Below are 16,987 nucleotides of genomic sequence, written 5' to 3' on the forward strand. Positions count from 1 at the left end.
AATGGTTCTAATATCACTTAATGACAATATGAAGTGAGGTGATATATATGCTCGGCATAGCACATGAGCCAGGTATGAGCTCCAAATGGTGGCTATGGACTCTGATTATGATTTCGAAGATGCGCTTTTTTAATGTGTCTTAACGATTGTTGGTGCCTTATCTCCTTAACATCTGGAAAGACTTAGTGAAAGATAACTGCAAGTACCAAGTAGTTTATGCTAATAAATGAAACTAGCCAGAACTGTTGAGTGCTTCAGGTAGGAGTGGCTGCTACCAAGCTCTTTTGTTCCTTCAGAACTCTGCTCAAAGCCCAAAGTTAGGAAGCATTATTAACAAGAAGCACATCTGCTCAAATAACTCTAATTGCAAAAAATAATGATAACAATGAATCAAGTGTCAGAAGGGAAATACAAAATAACTTTGGTTCTCTTTAGAAAGTTAACCTTTTCTATCTAATTTCCATCTTTCCCACCAAACCACCTTTCATCACACTGCCAAAGTTATTTTCTTAAATCATGGGACTCAACATCTTACTTGATGTCTAAAATACCTGATATCCTTCATCTGAATATTACATAATGTCCAAATATCTTGGTCTGATGGTTAAGCCCCATTCTTGCCTGACCTCCAGCTATACTTCAAATCTCTTCTACTCCTTTCCCTAGGTACCCTGTGTTCAGCCATATGGGGCCATTCCCCATTCCTAAACATGCCAACAGCCTCCTCCCTTCCCATACCTTGTCCTCCCAGGCCCACCTCAAATGTTTCCTACCCTGGGAACATACCTCCTAACCTTTATATCATCAAGTCGTCACTTTTTTCTTTGGTTATGGCATCACATTCATGTAGTACACAGGGAGAAGACAGTGCCCTAAGATTCTATACTATGATACATTGCCTCACAGTTTTCCTCCCCCGCCAGACAGTGAGTGCCCGGTAGTCCGGGGTCACTTCTCTGCAAACTGATGACCCCCACAACCTAGGTGTAACAAAAAGGTTTGTGGATGGGGTAGTAGTCACAGGAATACCATGAGTGAATCCTTATACTGTGTGCCAGAAACCATCTTCTGATAATAAGAAGATGGGGTCTTGAAGCACATAAAGTGTTAAAAAAAAAATTTGGCTTCTGACAGATGAGAATATTTTATTATGGAGGGTGTATCCGAGTTAAGGTTGTTCTCATTTGTTCTTGTTCAAAGGTTTCCTTAGTAGAGTTGTTGAACCATGTTTTCACTCACACATTCAGTATAGACACCTTGCCTGTTGAAATATTCTATACTCCAAATAATGAAGCTGTACAATGATTATTTTAATTTTAAACAGAAAATCTTTCCCTTCATTCTGCAAAATATTTTAAGTAGTAGCATTACCTTCGGAGAAAAAAGTTACAAGTAAAATTTCAATATTATACAGCTTTGGACAGGCACCTGAAAGATGCATGTGTGACTTGTCATGAATTAAGTCAAAATTGTTCCAAGCAACTATCATTTATAAATTTACAATAAGTACCAGAGAACTTCAACTGGAAGCATGTGAACCAGTCCACGTAGAAACAGCAAAGGCAAACAGGCTCAGGACTATTTACACAATGGCAGGTAGCTAATGTTGACAATGTAGAGAAGACCAGCTGAGGGGACTATGGAGATAGGCTCCAAATATTGTTTGGAGCAAGGACTTGTGGAATTCTAAATGTCACAGTGAACAGCCTGGAATACCCTTGATGTAAGACAGGGAGGTGTTGAGCAAGTATAAGCAGAGGAGTAAATTAGACAGTTATGTTATACAGGGCAAGTCAAAAAATTGGAGCAACTGTTTTAGATACTATCCCAGTGGGTAAGAGAGATAGCAAACACATGTGTACTATGGACAAAGAAGGACACTGGAGGGCAGGACAGAGTGGCAGCACATTATGCCAGTGATGGGGAAACTGGGGTGTCAAACCACTCCCAGGCTTTATGCCTAGCATTTGGGGCAAGAGTTTTAGGCCACCCACAGAGGAATTTAAGAGCTAGATAAGCTGATTCTCCCCCACACACACCCAAACACACTCATGTGGAGAAGCACAAGACAGGTGAAGGAAGAAGTAGACAGATTCATTGAGGGCCAATGCTGAGCCTCCTACTGTGGGCTCTCCTCACACAGGGAAAGATCTTAAAAATGAAAAATTAAGATGCAATTTGGAGATGGAAGATGTCCTATCAAAAGATCAGCTGGTTGAGTCCATGAGCTTAAGAAAATCAAATAGTTTCTCTTATTTCTATCCTGAAGCATAGCTGATGGTTAGTTTATTGGTCCAAGCTGAAAAGTAAAAAAAAGCCTAAGTCCTATGACACCCAGAGGACTTTATACAAAATTGTGCCTCCTAGCATCAAATCTAAAGCTTCCACATACAACCAGAATTAACACCTGATAATTCTATGTCCCAAATACTCAAGAATCCATTTTTGAGGGTGCTTACCACGAAATATAGTAGCCCTTATAGAAACTCACTGATTTCACTGATGATTACAACATAGAAAAAAAGGGCAGTCACTGATTAAAATATTTTGGGGGTTAGTAAGAATCAGCAAGCTCCTTCTGTCTTCTAACATCAGACACATGCTGTCCCCCTTGCTCTGCCGCTCACACATCATGCACAAGACAAGCCTACACTACTCTCCAGCACACCTCAAAATCCTGATACAGTAATTCCCTGTAATCCCAGCTTTTGTTCCCATCTGTACAGAGCTCATTATACCAACACTCCTGCACATGGTGTCAGAAAGGTGAAGTGTCAAATCCACAAAGGGGAGACCCCAACAACTCACTGCTACCGCAATATCAATCATTGCTGGTGGTTTTTACTTTTATCTCCCTCTCTCCTTAGTTGTCCCCATTCACACTGTCAGTTCAGTTAGAATATTTCACCTACACCTCACAATATGTCGAAAGGAAGTAGACACACGCTGTGAAAAGCTGGTAATTTTATTGGGTTCCTTTACCTTTAAAAATCTGTTACTTGGTCAAGTCTGGCTTCTGGGCCCCTTTTTTGCAGGGAAATTGAGGCAAACATTTTTATGTGGTCCTCTGTCCTCTGGTGCCTGCTCTGTACTCCAAGAATTATATACACCAGGATCATTAGAGTAGTGTTTCGCCCATTAAGATATAATAACCGTCAGCAGGGACAAAAAGCAGATCCGTATCACAAATTCAAACTAACAGGCGCACATAAAAACTATGTGCCTGCTTCAGGAACGCGCACAGGGTCAGGGTCTGACACGAGGTAAATTCCCTCTCCACTTGGAGACGGCTTTTCACCAGACCCAGCAAAGTAGAAAGAACAGGCAGGAGTTCCTCTGGCTCTGCAGCCATCTTTAGCTCTTAGCACTTCCCCCAAGTGCACCATGTCTAAATAAACAAAGAATGACTGGTTTGCTGTTTGTACGCTTCTAATTAGTTCAAAACAAGCAGTTGCTTAAGGGAGCTGTTCTTTTCGACTGAAGGAGCACCTTTGGGCAAGAAACAGTGAGGGACTGAGGTAGGCAAGGCACACTCCTTAGTCTGTTCCTTTAGCCAAAGTAAATTTGGTGGCCTAAGGTGTGGAAGATGCTGCAGACTGACAGCGCGGACAGCTTCTCCAGGCTTGGGCTACGTTGCCTTTTAAAACCACCTCCATGAGGCTCACTGTGTGCTTCTTTGACTCTTTTGAAGACGCCAACATGATACCCTACGCAGTGTAGGTGTGGGTAATAGTCCTTTGCAAATGGACGAGATGTAGGTTCAGCCCAAGAAAGCAAAGACTTATTGGACTGACTCTGGTAAGAAGTTATTTCCACAATGTTAGCTGTTTTGCTCAAATGACTGATATTCTCAGAGCTCAATAAAGACTTGATGTGTAAGGAGGAGAGAATGGAATACAGAAAGCAAACTAGGTGGCTTCGGGTTTTTTAAACTCACTGGTAACATACTCCAGAACAAAACAATAAATAAACTCCCATAAACCAACTCCCCCTAAGCTCTACCATGGAAAAGGCAAGAATGTGGAGTGACGAAGAAGGTAGAATCTGAGCATTGAGGAAAGTGAGAATAGGAACACCTTCTGATGGCCATAACTGAGAGGGAATACCACATTCATGATGCAGATGGGCAGGAGGTGAAAAGAAGGTGGGTGGGAGAGAGGGTTCTGGAGGGGTTCTCTGATTGAGAACCACCTAATCAGAGGCTAGCGACAGAAGGTACAGAGAAACTGCCTCCCGCAAAAGCTCTGTAATCGGGTCTCTTCAGAATGCCCAAGCTCTCGTCAACATGGCTCATGTTTTCTCTTCTACTCACTAAGTTCCAACTCCCATGGACACTGGCACATCTGTGCAGGTGCGAGTAGAACAGACTCACTCTGTGCAGATGAAAAATAGAGTCATAGCATTTGATTTCTCAAGCTCAAGTCCATTATCAGATTTACTAGGCCATGGTTGTTCTTCCTTTATCCTTTGTAGTATTAGTCTATTAAAAAAAATTCACTTCAAGTAAAACCCTCACCACCTGAAGAAAAAAAAAAATCAGTGAACCAATTCACAATATTCTTTATAGAAACCTTGCTCTCCAAATGACATCATGCTTTTACATTAACCTGTACTCTCCCTGTGGGAGAGGGCTACTATCCTCTGTGTGTAATAGTCATCCACAATTTCAATATTATTTAACTATCTTTTTTTTAAAGATTTATTTATTTATTCATACAGAACTGGGGAACAAGCCAGAGATGCGGAGGGTGAGAGGATTCACCAGAGACAGAGCAGGGAGCAGAACAGGCAGATGGAAGAAGTACCCTGCTGAGGGGAGCAGCGGGTGGGTCAGGAGAGATCTGCCGTGCCATGTGGTCTCCTCCAGGGCAGGCGGAGATCGAACTCATGCGCAAGTGGCTTTAGCTTCTTAGTGCTGTGCTTTAACCTGCTGTGCCACCAGGGAGGGCCTTAACTATCATTTTTAATGTTTAATTCAATTCTCATTTGTTATCTAAGTATGTATAATAAATAGTCAATCTTCAATCTTTACAAATTATTTGTAGTTATTCAAATAATATTGTCATTGAAATCATAGCGAAGAGTATAAAAAAAGAAACTTGGAATTTGAAAAGGCATTATCTTAAAAGAAAACAGAAACAGAAAAATTCTATAGTAATATAAAGTCCAATTTTTTGGAAAAGATATTAATAATTACAATTTTACACTGCATGCCAGAAATGACTAGAAGGGAAAGCAAAGACACAGATAATATACAAAAAAATGTAAAATCATAAATATAACTTGCAATAAACAAGTTGGCTTCAAAAAGGGCAATGAAGGGAATATACCTTACAGTCTTACCTATAGTGCCAATGCCTGCCATCCTGACATGTTTATTGTTGCAGGCCTAAATTGGGGCTTTGATGGAACCAGGAGGCAAGTGGAAAATAAACCATAGTAAACAGGGACTGGCTGGGATGTGAAGAGTGAACAGCCCAAGAAGACCCTTATCAAATTTATTCCCCCAAAGCTCAAAAATCACTCCATTTCATCAAGTTAAAATCCCAGCTTTATAAAGTAAAAGTTCCAATTTTTAGGGCTAAGTCCAGGCATGTACTATGCCTCAAGGTGCCCTAGATGCCATTTTATAGGTGCAATTAAAATTGTCCATGGTTCAAACCTCAAAGAAGGGCACACAGCATAGAATTCACAAGACTTCCCCTCCTACATCCCCTCTATTCTCTGTAGGGTAGTGGAATGAGAAACAGTTTGGGTTAAGCTGCTTCTGTTCTTCCATTAGTTCTGGTTCTTTAAGCCAAAATTACATTCCAGGCAGATTGGATGGTCTCAGCCAGTTGCCTGAAGGTAAAGTACAAAGAAATGCCACCCTCTGCTTTCTGGACTCAGGCCTCAAGTGAAGGAATGTACAATGGTTTAGAAAGAGGTGGGTGGGACCCCTGCTGCTCAGGTGTTTAAGACTCAGAGGGAGGAAGAGAACAGTGGGAAAGGAAAGGGAAGTATTAGAGCCACTATTTGTACTCACCTAAAGATTTTTTTAACAACTGAGCTCTGCCAATACACAGTCAGTGTGTGACACTGGCAGCCTGATGCAGCAGGTCACCATCATATGTCACACATAGGGTGTTAATGCCTTCATTCACGGCGTCCTCACTAATTTTACTTGCAAGGTATTGTAAAGGGCAGGGGGAGGGGAAGAAAAGGCCCACTTAAAGGAGGCTTTCTGATCCTAAAATCTGGTTTTAACTAAACTTGACAAAATAAACAAGTTGGCTTCAAAAGATTCCTGCAGAGAAACCCCAGATTGAAGATAATTCACCAACAATAAGAAAATGGCAGAACAGACACTTCAATTGCTAGTATAAGCTCTTTATCAGTCATGAAACAAATCAAAAGCAAGGACAGTGTCAATCAGATTTAACAAAATGTTGTCCTCATTATATCACTATACGGACAGACTTTTTCAAGAGACGGAATTATAGGTTTAAATTTGGTATTGCTAATTATGAATCTCACCCAATTTATGAATTAGATCTTGAGACAATAACTAATGACAACCCAAAGCCATCAAAATTAAAATATTGATCTCATTTGTACTCATATTTTCCCTAGGTTTATAATGTGCTTATTAGTTTTGTCACACATTTTCATGATGTGTGCATACTGGAAAACACCTTATGATTCTTAGAAAACACCTTTCAAAATGTGTTTAGAAAACATACTTTGGGAAGGATGCTCTAAAAATTTTTATTGGAAAATGAGTACAGTAAAAATATTTGGAGCCCACCTGCCTTTTAGGCTAAAGTTAGAGTATTCCCCAGCAAAGCCCTTCATAATTTATGGTGAATTTCAGATGTTACATCAGATTTATTATGCTTTAGACAACTAGTGTAGACCTTAACAGACTCATGTGGGTACTCTCAGATCTGAGTTTTAGACTCAGCATCTAACTAACTAGCACTCTTCTCTTGTGTTTTGATTTGAGGTTCCTAAACATAGTCTTTGATGCAGCTGACCTTCCAACAAAGATTCTGGACTAGTGCAAACTGAATTGAAAAATGTTTTATTTTGATGTCAGATTAAATATTATAAATATGAATTCTGAGTGTACGGGAAATTCCAAATGAATGCCAGGAGGTTTCTGGCACCTAGTCTGTTGCAATGCACACAGAGGTTTATATCAAAAAGAGTCAACAGCAATTTTCCATCTCCCCTGAGAAAAGACTAAGAGGAAATCACTAACGTGGAATGAAAACACTAATTTGCAATCATGTAGGCAGTCACTGTGTCCAAGGATGCCAAAATGCTTTTAAATATTAGTCATTCAGTTTAGCAGATGGAAAACCAGAAGTAAGTAAATCACTTATCCAGTCTCTCTTGGACTGAATACAGTGCTGTGGATAATATGGCCAGTTTCCTAAAACCATTCTTCCTCCAAAGCCACACTTCTTCCTTTAGTCAGGCAGTGATTGGCTTCCTTTCTACACCATAGCCACCATCTCTAACCTGGATCTATCTACTCAGTATCAGGCTAGAAATTCAGCTGCTCTTCGAGCACTTCAATGTAAGTGTCGCTAGTCAGCTCACACTCAAATCAAACAAAACAGAACTTGCTTTTATGCTTCTACCCATGGTTCTCATCCTCTGTTCACAGTTTAATTTGGGGGTACCCTTATACACATTCTTGGTGAAACCAGAAACTCAAGGTACATCTCAGATTTCTCCATCACTGCTCACATCTGAGGTGACTCACCATGACAATTCTCTCCTAACAGCACTTGTCTAGGACCTTCTCCATTTCCATGGCTGGACACAGCCTTAGTTCTGGCCCTCATCATTCATCATAGAAACAACCACAATCCCTGTCTAACAGATTTAGCCACTTTCAGTATGATTGTTTATTCACTCAACAGATGCTTTGAACTGTCACTCAGGTACCAGGCACAGTATAACGTGCTGCGGACATAACAGTAAGCAGTCTCCCTCTCCGAACTTATATTCTGGTGTTAGGTATAAAGGAAGTCATAAGTAGGTGAGCAAATACAATATTAAGTGCTATGTAGAAAATGAGAAAATGGACTCAGGGCAATTTAAATTAAGGAAGGACAACAAATCTGGAAGGTCTTCTTTGAGGCAATATTTTAACTGAAACCTAACAAAGTAAAGGTGTGAGCCATAAGGAGTGGTGTGGAAAAGCATTTCAGACAGAGAGAACATGCAGTCCTGTTCATTCAAAACATGCCAAGTATTGAAAGGCACAGTCAAAGGAAAGAACATGGTCTTCTTAAGGAATCAAAGAGGACCACTGTGGTTGGACAGTGAAAGGGGAAGCCAAGGCAGAGCCAAGTGAAATAGGAGAGGTGAACTTGGCCAGAGCATGCAAGGCCTTGGAGGCCAGTCTTTCACAACCTGTATGAGATTGTAGCACCGTACCTCTTACATTTTGTCTCCCCGTTATTGATAGGAAAATGTCCAAATTTTGTGTGATGATCTTCAGGTCCCTTCCTGTGTTAGAAGCTGTTTGCCTTACTAATCCTGTGTCCCCAAACAGTCCAGATTCCCATGGGATCTAGGTAACCCAGATATCCTTCCTTTTCACATGCTGTTCCTGCTTGACTGGCAATACTCCTCCTCCATGTAATGACCTGGGCTCATCTTAAGTTTTGTTTTGTTTTTTTAAAGATTTGTTAATTTATGCATACAGAACTAGGTTACAGGCCACAGGAGCAGGGGCAGTGAGAGGATTCACCAGAGATAGAGTGGGGAGCAGAAAAGGCCGACTGATGAAGGAGGAGCAGTGGACAGGTCAGGAGAGGTCTGCGTACCATGTGGGTCACCTCTGGGGCAGGTCTCGAACTCATGCTGAAGTCGCTTTAGCTTCTTAGTGCTGTGCTTTAACCTGCTGAGGGATGGTATGCTTTAACCTGCTGAGGGAGGGCCCTCATCTTAAGTTTTATAGGAAGGGTCAAGATGTTGGTCTCAGTTATTTTACAATCAATTCAGTTGTAATTGTGGACTGCTGGTCCCCATCTCTCCCACCAGCCTGGGTCCTTCTGAGAATGTTAAGAGTCTGAATCTTATGTGTAGCAGAACTCCTGGTGCCTAACATAGAGTTAGCATTCAGTACACATTTACTGAGGGAAGGAGAGAAGGAAGATAGGTAGGCAGGAAGAAAGAAGGTAGGCCTTAATGCACTGGAATAGAATACAAGACATTTGGAGTCTATCTAGTCTAAGGTCTAGTCTATATTGTTGCCCTTTTAATCAAATGAAATTCACCAAACATTTCTTGAATAATTTTTTATACATTACACATGAGCCCAAGTAGTTGTAAATAATGCTTAAATATTGTAGATATTCCCAGTAAAGAAAAGCAACACAACATAAAAGAGCAAATGCCAGCTCTGCTTTTTTTTTTCTTGGTAACATCATGAGGTATAAAGCTCCCAATTTCCACTTCCTGAACATATATTATAGGTAGTGTCTAGAGGGTCATGGACAAGTGTTCACCTTACAGACAAGGACAATAGGTTTCTTTTAAAGAGTTAAATCAGTGAGGGCCCTTCCTGGTGGTGTGAAGGTTTAAAACACAGCACTATAAAGCTAGCCACAGACACTGCACCCTGGATCGCCTGGCCAGGGAGCTGACCCACATGGCACAACAGACCTCTCCTGTCCTGCCCGCTGATCCATCCACCTGTTCTGGTCCTCACTTTGTCTCTGATGAACCCTCTCACCCCTGTACTTCTGGCCTGTACCCCAGTTCTTGTGTGCATAAAAAATAAATCTTGGGCCCTCCCTGGTGGCCCAGCGGGTTAAAGCACAGCACTAAGAAGCTTAAGCCACTTCCTCATGGGTTCAATTCCCGCCTGCCCCGGAGGAGATCCACACGGCATGGCAGACCTCTCCTGACCCGCCTGCTGCTCCCCTCAGCAGTGTACTTCATCAATCTGCCTCTTCTGCTCCCCACTCTGTCTCTGGTGAAGCCTCTCACCCTCCGCATCTCTGGCCTGTACCCCAGTTCTGTATGAATAAATAAATAAATCTTAAAAAAAAATAAATCTTAAAAAAAAAAGAATTAAATCATTGAAAGCTGAGTTATACATCCTTGCAACATCAAACACAGACTGAAATACCCAATACTATTATCTTTAGGTGACTAATCTATAGTCTCAACAAGGAGGTAAACAGCAGGGCAAACATATACAAAGCCAAGAGGAGACAGGTGACATGGCAGAATTAATAAACAGGTACTACAAATATTTTCATCATGGCAAAAGGATATTCTCTTCTCTAAGTGAATATACCAACTTTCTGGTTTATACATCAGTTCCTTGTGAGTGTAGAAAATGCAAGTTAGAGTTTCTGTTTTTGTGTACTGACAAAGATGGCTGAAAGACTGAAGCATAGACTCTGAACTGGGGTTCTTCACTGGGGCTGATGCACTGTATGACCTTGCCTGGCTGCCAAATGGCCTACCACAGTCAGATCTCATTGCAGCTCCCCCCACCCTCCTACATTCAAACAAATGTTTTCGACCAACGTCAGCACAGGGACTCCTTTCATCAGGATGACAACATAAGGCCAAGTGCATTCCATTCACAACCAGTCATGAACTCAAAATGAAATGTAACTGACACAGCCTGGGCTCTTAAGTGACCTTCAGATGCCACTGTCAATCAAATGATTCTAAAGAAAAATTAAGCTCTGACTATATTGCCATATTCATCTGGAATGCATTACTAAATGAAGACATGTAGTGGGGAATTTTTTGTTAGAACTTAAGAGTCAACCCTGTGGTAGATAGTGGAGGAGTGTGAAGGAGGAGAAGGGACTAAAATGGCACCCATAAGTTCTAAATGTCTGTAATGCTATTACTGGCATTTCTAATGCTAAAGTGAAAGTTCACTTCTGCTTCATGTAATCACATTCTGGTCCAGAATAGAAGACAGGAAAAGCTCTGGGGGAACTTAATTCTTATTCAGCTCACAATGAACATTGATACAAGGCAAGAATGCCCAGGGAAGTTTTATGGCCCTGAATTGGTAGCGGAATAGCACACAGCCTGAAGGACTCTTATCCATGTCGCTACATGAAATACTACAGCAGGATGTGTCTAACAGGAAATGGATGATGTCTCAGGTGGTATGGCCATACCCATGGTGCTGAACATCTTGGTGAGGACACAAGCATACCTAGTTTTCACATGACTCATGACCAGTACTGTTTAGGACAAGACTTTACCTCTATACCCAAATAATCCCTTTCTAATTTCAATGATTGTATCATAGAAGTTGATCTCCTTGTCTGAAGACTATATTCTCTCACCCTGATATGTTTCACATTTTCATTTTTTTCTTTGTTTTAGCACCATATTCTCCTGACTTGAATGTATGGAAACTTGGTTCTTTATAGGATCTAACACCTAAAGTCACTGAAGACCTTTTTCTAAGAGTCTCTTCTAAATGTCAATAGTTAACCTTTTTAATGACCCTCTGCCCCTAGCTCAAAGAAACCACGGGAAAATTTGCTGATTTTTACTATTCTCATTGATGTATCCAGTTCTATTATTTAAACTTAAATATGAAAACTAACTTCTTTGAATACTCTGCCATGTAATTCAGAATTTTTTTTTTTTAGTTTTAGTGGAATTTCTACTTTTAGTAGAATTTTTAATGTTTACAATAAAGCAAAATATTAAGTCCTTCACAGAGTCTCTTTGAGAGGAAAGGCAATGTGTGAAAGTATCACAAATGTCTTTCAGCTAAGGACCTCTGCAACTATTCTGCTGTGTACTAGAGTCAAATAAATAGGCAACACAGACTGAAATCTGAAGGGCAGCATAGTCTGATAGTACTTCGCTGTTAAGTCCATGCTCAATCCTACTGACACCACCACAGGATATTATGTTACCACTCAGAAAATATTACTTGTGACTTCTGAAAACAAAGATTTATATTTAATTGATTACTGAGAAGAGGGAATAGTGCTTTATGTAAGACACAGATTTCAAAAAAGGTAAGTTGGTTTTTGGTCTACTTTTTAGAGGCTAAGAAAGATGTTTACAAGAAACATTCCTTCTCTTTAAATGGCTCTTACTTCAAATTAAGCCTAAAATAACCAAGTTGATACAGTCGCCTTTGAAAATTAAGAAGGGATTAAGAAATAACATCATAACAGAATGGATCAAGAAAGAAATTGTTTCACCATAAAAGTATTCTAGTTACTGAAGAAGAAATGATGGGATTAGTATGTCATTATCTGGCAAATTTCTAAAGAAATAGTGAATCTGGACAAACATCATTAATGCCTACTACTGACATCATAAAGAGAAACTAGATTACTTTATACTTCTTGATAGAATACACAATATCATTAAAGAAGTATTCTTCCCCATCCAGGTTATATAGAGACCAAACTAATAGTTTACAAGACTCACAGGAGTCAAAAGCACATTAATTAATAAAAACATGGTAATATAATCTGCAAAATCTAAAATGTTGGAAATTCTACAGAAACTGATTTTTTTTTTCAAAAAAAAAAAAAGAAACTAATTACAAAGGGAAGAAAAGGATAAAAACTTCTGGATGAAAAGAAACTTGAGAGACATCAAAGGCAATGCATGAAATTTGTTTGAAACTTCATTAGAATGAACTGCAAGTGAATGAATAGAGAGTACATAGATAAACAGGGAAGTTAGAACTACATATTTTATGATACTGAGAAATTATGCATTTAAATGTTTTTAAATGCATGATAATGGCACTGGATTATGCTTGAAATGTATTTGTATTTTTTTAATGATATACTATCATTTAACTGATGAGTAGAGATCAGCTAGAATAAGCTGATGATTTTGTATCTGGGTACCAGATAGATGGGATTCACTATGGAATACTATCTTTTTATGCTTAAAATTCTTCATAATAAAACACTGAGAGTTTTAAAAGTTGGGGGAAAATGTGACAGTAATTACTTACCCTGTTGGATATCCTTCATTTCCAAATGCAAACTAGATATCAAAATGCCCACAGTTTGAGATCGTTTTCCATCCAATAGCTTGATGATCTGAAACAAAAAAAACAGAAGTACAAATGACCATGAACTCTTTAGAAGCAGACCAAAAACATACAGATGTTGATATATAAGCTATAATGTGAAACCTATACAATCTTATAGAACAATGTCACTTCATTTAAAATAAAAAAGACTTTCAGATACTGATTAACTAATGCTATAGGCACATTATTTCATAATACTTTCTTTTGAAGTAGAAATTGCTAAAATTATAGAAATTTTAGAAAATAAAGGAAAGATATCTATTGGTCTAATTAAGCACTGAAATCTTTATTATACTTTACTCTGATCTTTTTATTCAAACATGTCTCAACTAAGTTGCAATTGCAATTCATGTGCAGTTTGATATCTAACTTCTCCACTTCTTCTGGGATAGTCTCAATGTTGCCACTCAAGTCACTGCATTTCCTCCAATCTTCTTGTGTACTCTAATGAGTGGCTGACAAGCACTGTGATCTCACTGGTTCTGACACTGTTTCTTAATCTCATCATGATGCAACTTGAACATCTCACACATCGAATGACATCATAGATGTAAAGCGGTTAAAGTTGTTCTTCACACAGATTTATTATTTAATGAAATTGCCCTGTTTTGGAGAATTACATCATAACTGCAGGTATTAATAAATAAGGTGATACATTTAGTGGAACTAAACCTCAAGAGTTTTCTAAAAATCTCTGCTGCCTTCTTCAAAAGAGGGGTAGTCATCTGTGAAGTCAAAACACTTGTATTCTTTCCCTATTTGTGTCAAATTCTCTGCCTCTAACTAGACCTTTAATATATATACTTCTAGGTTTCACTGTGGAAACCTAGGTTTTTAACTGTGGAATAATCCTGGATTTCTCAAAACCAGTAAAATGGTAGGCACATAATGGATCCTGAATGGATGAATGGATGTTTGTTCTATGTTGTCTTGTTTCCTTTTTTCTTTGTCAAGTAGACGGGCTTAGATTTTTGTTGTTTTTCCACTGGAGTAAGAAAAGACAAGATTCACCAGAGTCCCAATTTCTCCATATCCATAACCTTCCCAACACTTGGCATTTACTGTCTTCTTGTTTCCATAATGGCCATCTTAACAGTTCTGAGGTGGTTATCTCACTGTGGTTGCGATAAGCATTTCCTTGTTGATTAGTGATATTTAGCATCGTTTTATACACCTGCTGGCCATTTGTAAGTATTCTTTGGAGAGATGTTTTTCAAGTCCTATGCCCTTCAGTTTTGTTTTTAACTCAACTGTAGGAGTTTCTTATATATTTTGGGTATTAATACCTTTGACTATTAGACCTGGTTAGCAAATATTTTCTCCCACCCCACAGGCTGCTTATTCACTTTGATTGCTTTTTTTGTTGTACAGAAAACCATTTTAGTTTGACAGAGTTGGAATGGTTCGATATCTGTCTCTTTTTGCCTTTGCTGCCTGTGCTTTGATACTGTTATGAAATTTCTCCCACTGTTATGAAATTTCTCCCACTGTTTTCCTTTAGGATTGTTATATTTTCAGATTTTATATTTAAGCTTTTAACCTATGTGAGTTAATTTTTATGTGTAGCATAAAGGTACAATTTCATTCTTTTTTTTTTTTAAGATTTATTTATTCATATAGAACTGGGGTACAGGCCAGAGATGCAGAAGGTGAGAGGATTCACCAGAGACAGAGCAGGGAGCAGAACAGGCAGATGGACGAAGTACACTGCTGAGGGAAACAGCAGGTGGGTCAGATGAGGTCTGCCGCGCCATGTGGATCTCCTCTGGGGTAGGGCAGGTGGGGATTGAACTCATGCGGAAGTGGCTAAAGCTTCTTAGTGCAGTGCTTTAACCCGCTGTGCCACCAGGGAGGGCCCAATTTCATTCTTTTATATATGAATATCCAATTTTCCCAGCACCATTTGTTGAGATTATCTTGTTCCCATTAGTCTTGACACCCTTGCAGAAACTCACCAAAATCACCTATACCTGCCTTATTTACATATGTACTTATTAGACAGTGTGAATGAGTGGTCATAATCATTACCTTGAAAATGTTTAGAATCCAAATTGCCTGTGATTGTCAGATATTTAACAGTCTTCCCTTTTTTGGAGTAGGAAATTTAACTAAGGCATTAAAAAATAACCACAGGATTTTAAATGCAAAATTACATTAAGCTACATATTAATTTAAAAATTTAATCAGCACCAATCCATTCTTCAACCATTATGCTTGTTACTATACTATTATTCTGTGCTATCTTAATTTAATTTTAAAAGTTGTCTGGTTTAAATCAAAGGTTCCAAGCAGTGTAACAATCTAATTAAAGATGCAAATGAAACTAAGAATTATAGCTATAATCACAAAATTAAAGAAACAAATGAAACTAAGAATTATAACCATAATCTCAAAATTGTATAATCACAAAAATAATTGCCCTTTAACTCTAGCATGCTGAGCTATCATGGCTCCTAGGCCAGCTATGGAAAGCGACAGGCATCATAATCTGTGACAGTAGAAGACAAAAGCTCAGGAGATCAACCTTCTATGTCTAGGGCTGCCCTGACTCATCACACCAAAGCTGCCTAATTTAACAACACTCACAAAAAGCAAACTTCTACAGTGATGCGCTGAGAGGGATATGTACATAGGTAGATATGTATACATCCTTGTTCAATGTGAAGTCAAAGGCTAGTTTCAGGGAAAACTCATGTTAAGTCGGCTGCAGGTGAGTGATTTAACATGTTTTCTAACTGTTCTTAGGTATTGATCCCTAATATGTCAGGTGTTTTGGGTTCTGCCTCCAAGACCAATGTATATGTTGGGGGGGGGCGCTAAACCCCACACTCCCAGGAAATTCTCCAGCCATCAGCTTACTGACCTACAATTCAACTCAATTCTGACATTATCAAGCTAGAGATTACATCAGATTTCACAGGGGAATAACAGCCTCACAAGACTGCCTACACCCCGCAGTCCCCCAGAAGGCAATGACAACTGTAGGTTGTCACCTTTATTCTCACCAACTGGCTAGATGTTAATTTGCTAGAGCAGCTCACAGAACTCAGAGAAAGACTCTATTTAACAAATTATCAGTTTACTATAAAAGGGTATGACTCAGCAACAGTCAGGTGGAAGAGATACAGAAAGCAAGGCAGAGGCAGTATGGAGCTCACTCTCCCTGAGCACACCGCTCTCCCAAAGCTTCCCTGGAGTCACCAACTCAGAAGCCCCCTGAACACTGTCCTTTGGCTTTTTGTGGAGGTTTGATGATATAGGCTCAGTTAATTCAATCACTGGCCACTAGGACTGATTCAACTTCCAAGCCCACTCCCTCCCTGGAGGTCAGGTGGTGGGATGGAAATTTCCAACCCTTTAATTCTGGGGCAACAAACCCTTATCCTTAGGTGTTTCCAAAAGTCACCTCATTCACATAATAAGAGACAACTTTGCAGCTCTCTTCACTCAGGAATTTCCAAGGATTTTGGGAGCTCTGTGGCAGAAATGGGAAAAAGACCAGTACATAGTTCTTATTACTAATCATGGACTTACACCATCAGGGGACTTACACCATCAGGACTTATTGAAAATTGGCTTTTTTTTTTCCAAGTGAGATGGTTGTTTTTAGCAGTCTTTCTCTGAGTAATTTGAATCCTCCCCCCAGAGTGACTGTTCAGTACCTTTTTCTGGAAACAAAGGTCCAGGTTCTCATTTTTGAGGAAACCTCTCCAGGAAGCATAGTTAAGAGATAATAAACTCTGCAGAGGACAAACCCCAAATGAACATGTAACTCATGTTCTGGTAACCCAGGTAGAATGGGCTCTTTCCATTTGGAAGAGGCATTAATTCCAGCCAGCAGGAATTCACATTGTAGAAGACTATATGGCCAGTCCACATTTGATTGGTGGCTATTGGTAGGATCCCTGAATCCTTGGAAGCCCATAG

At 39.5% G+C, this 16,987-nt stretch overlaps 1 protein-coding gene across 2 annotated transcripts in view; it reads right to left on the minus strand.

Annotated features, from left to right (window-relative positions):
• The window catches only part of FMN1 (formin 1), a 362,087-nt gene that overhangs the window by 150,777 nt on the left and 194,323 nt on the right, over positions 1 to 16,987 (minus strand). For both annotated transcript variants that reach the window (XM_012728639.1, XM_004687569.2), the window contains one exon: positions 12,980 to 13,067. In XM_012728639.1, coding sequence (XP_012584093.1) covers positions 12,980 to 13,067 — 88 coding nt within the window. The remainder of the gene's footprint in view (positions 1 to 12,979; positions 13,068 to 16,987) is intronic.

Source organism: Condylura cristata, unplaced genomic scaffold (assembly GCF_000260355.1).
Source record: "Condylura cristata isolate star-nosed mole 26May11 unplaced genomic scaffold, ConCri1.0 scaffold00023, whole genome shotgun sequence".
Lineage (NCBI taxonomy): Eukaryota > Metazoa > Chordata > Mammalia > Eulipotyphla > Talpidae > Condylura > Condylura cristata.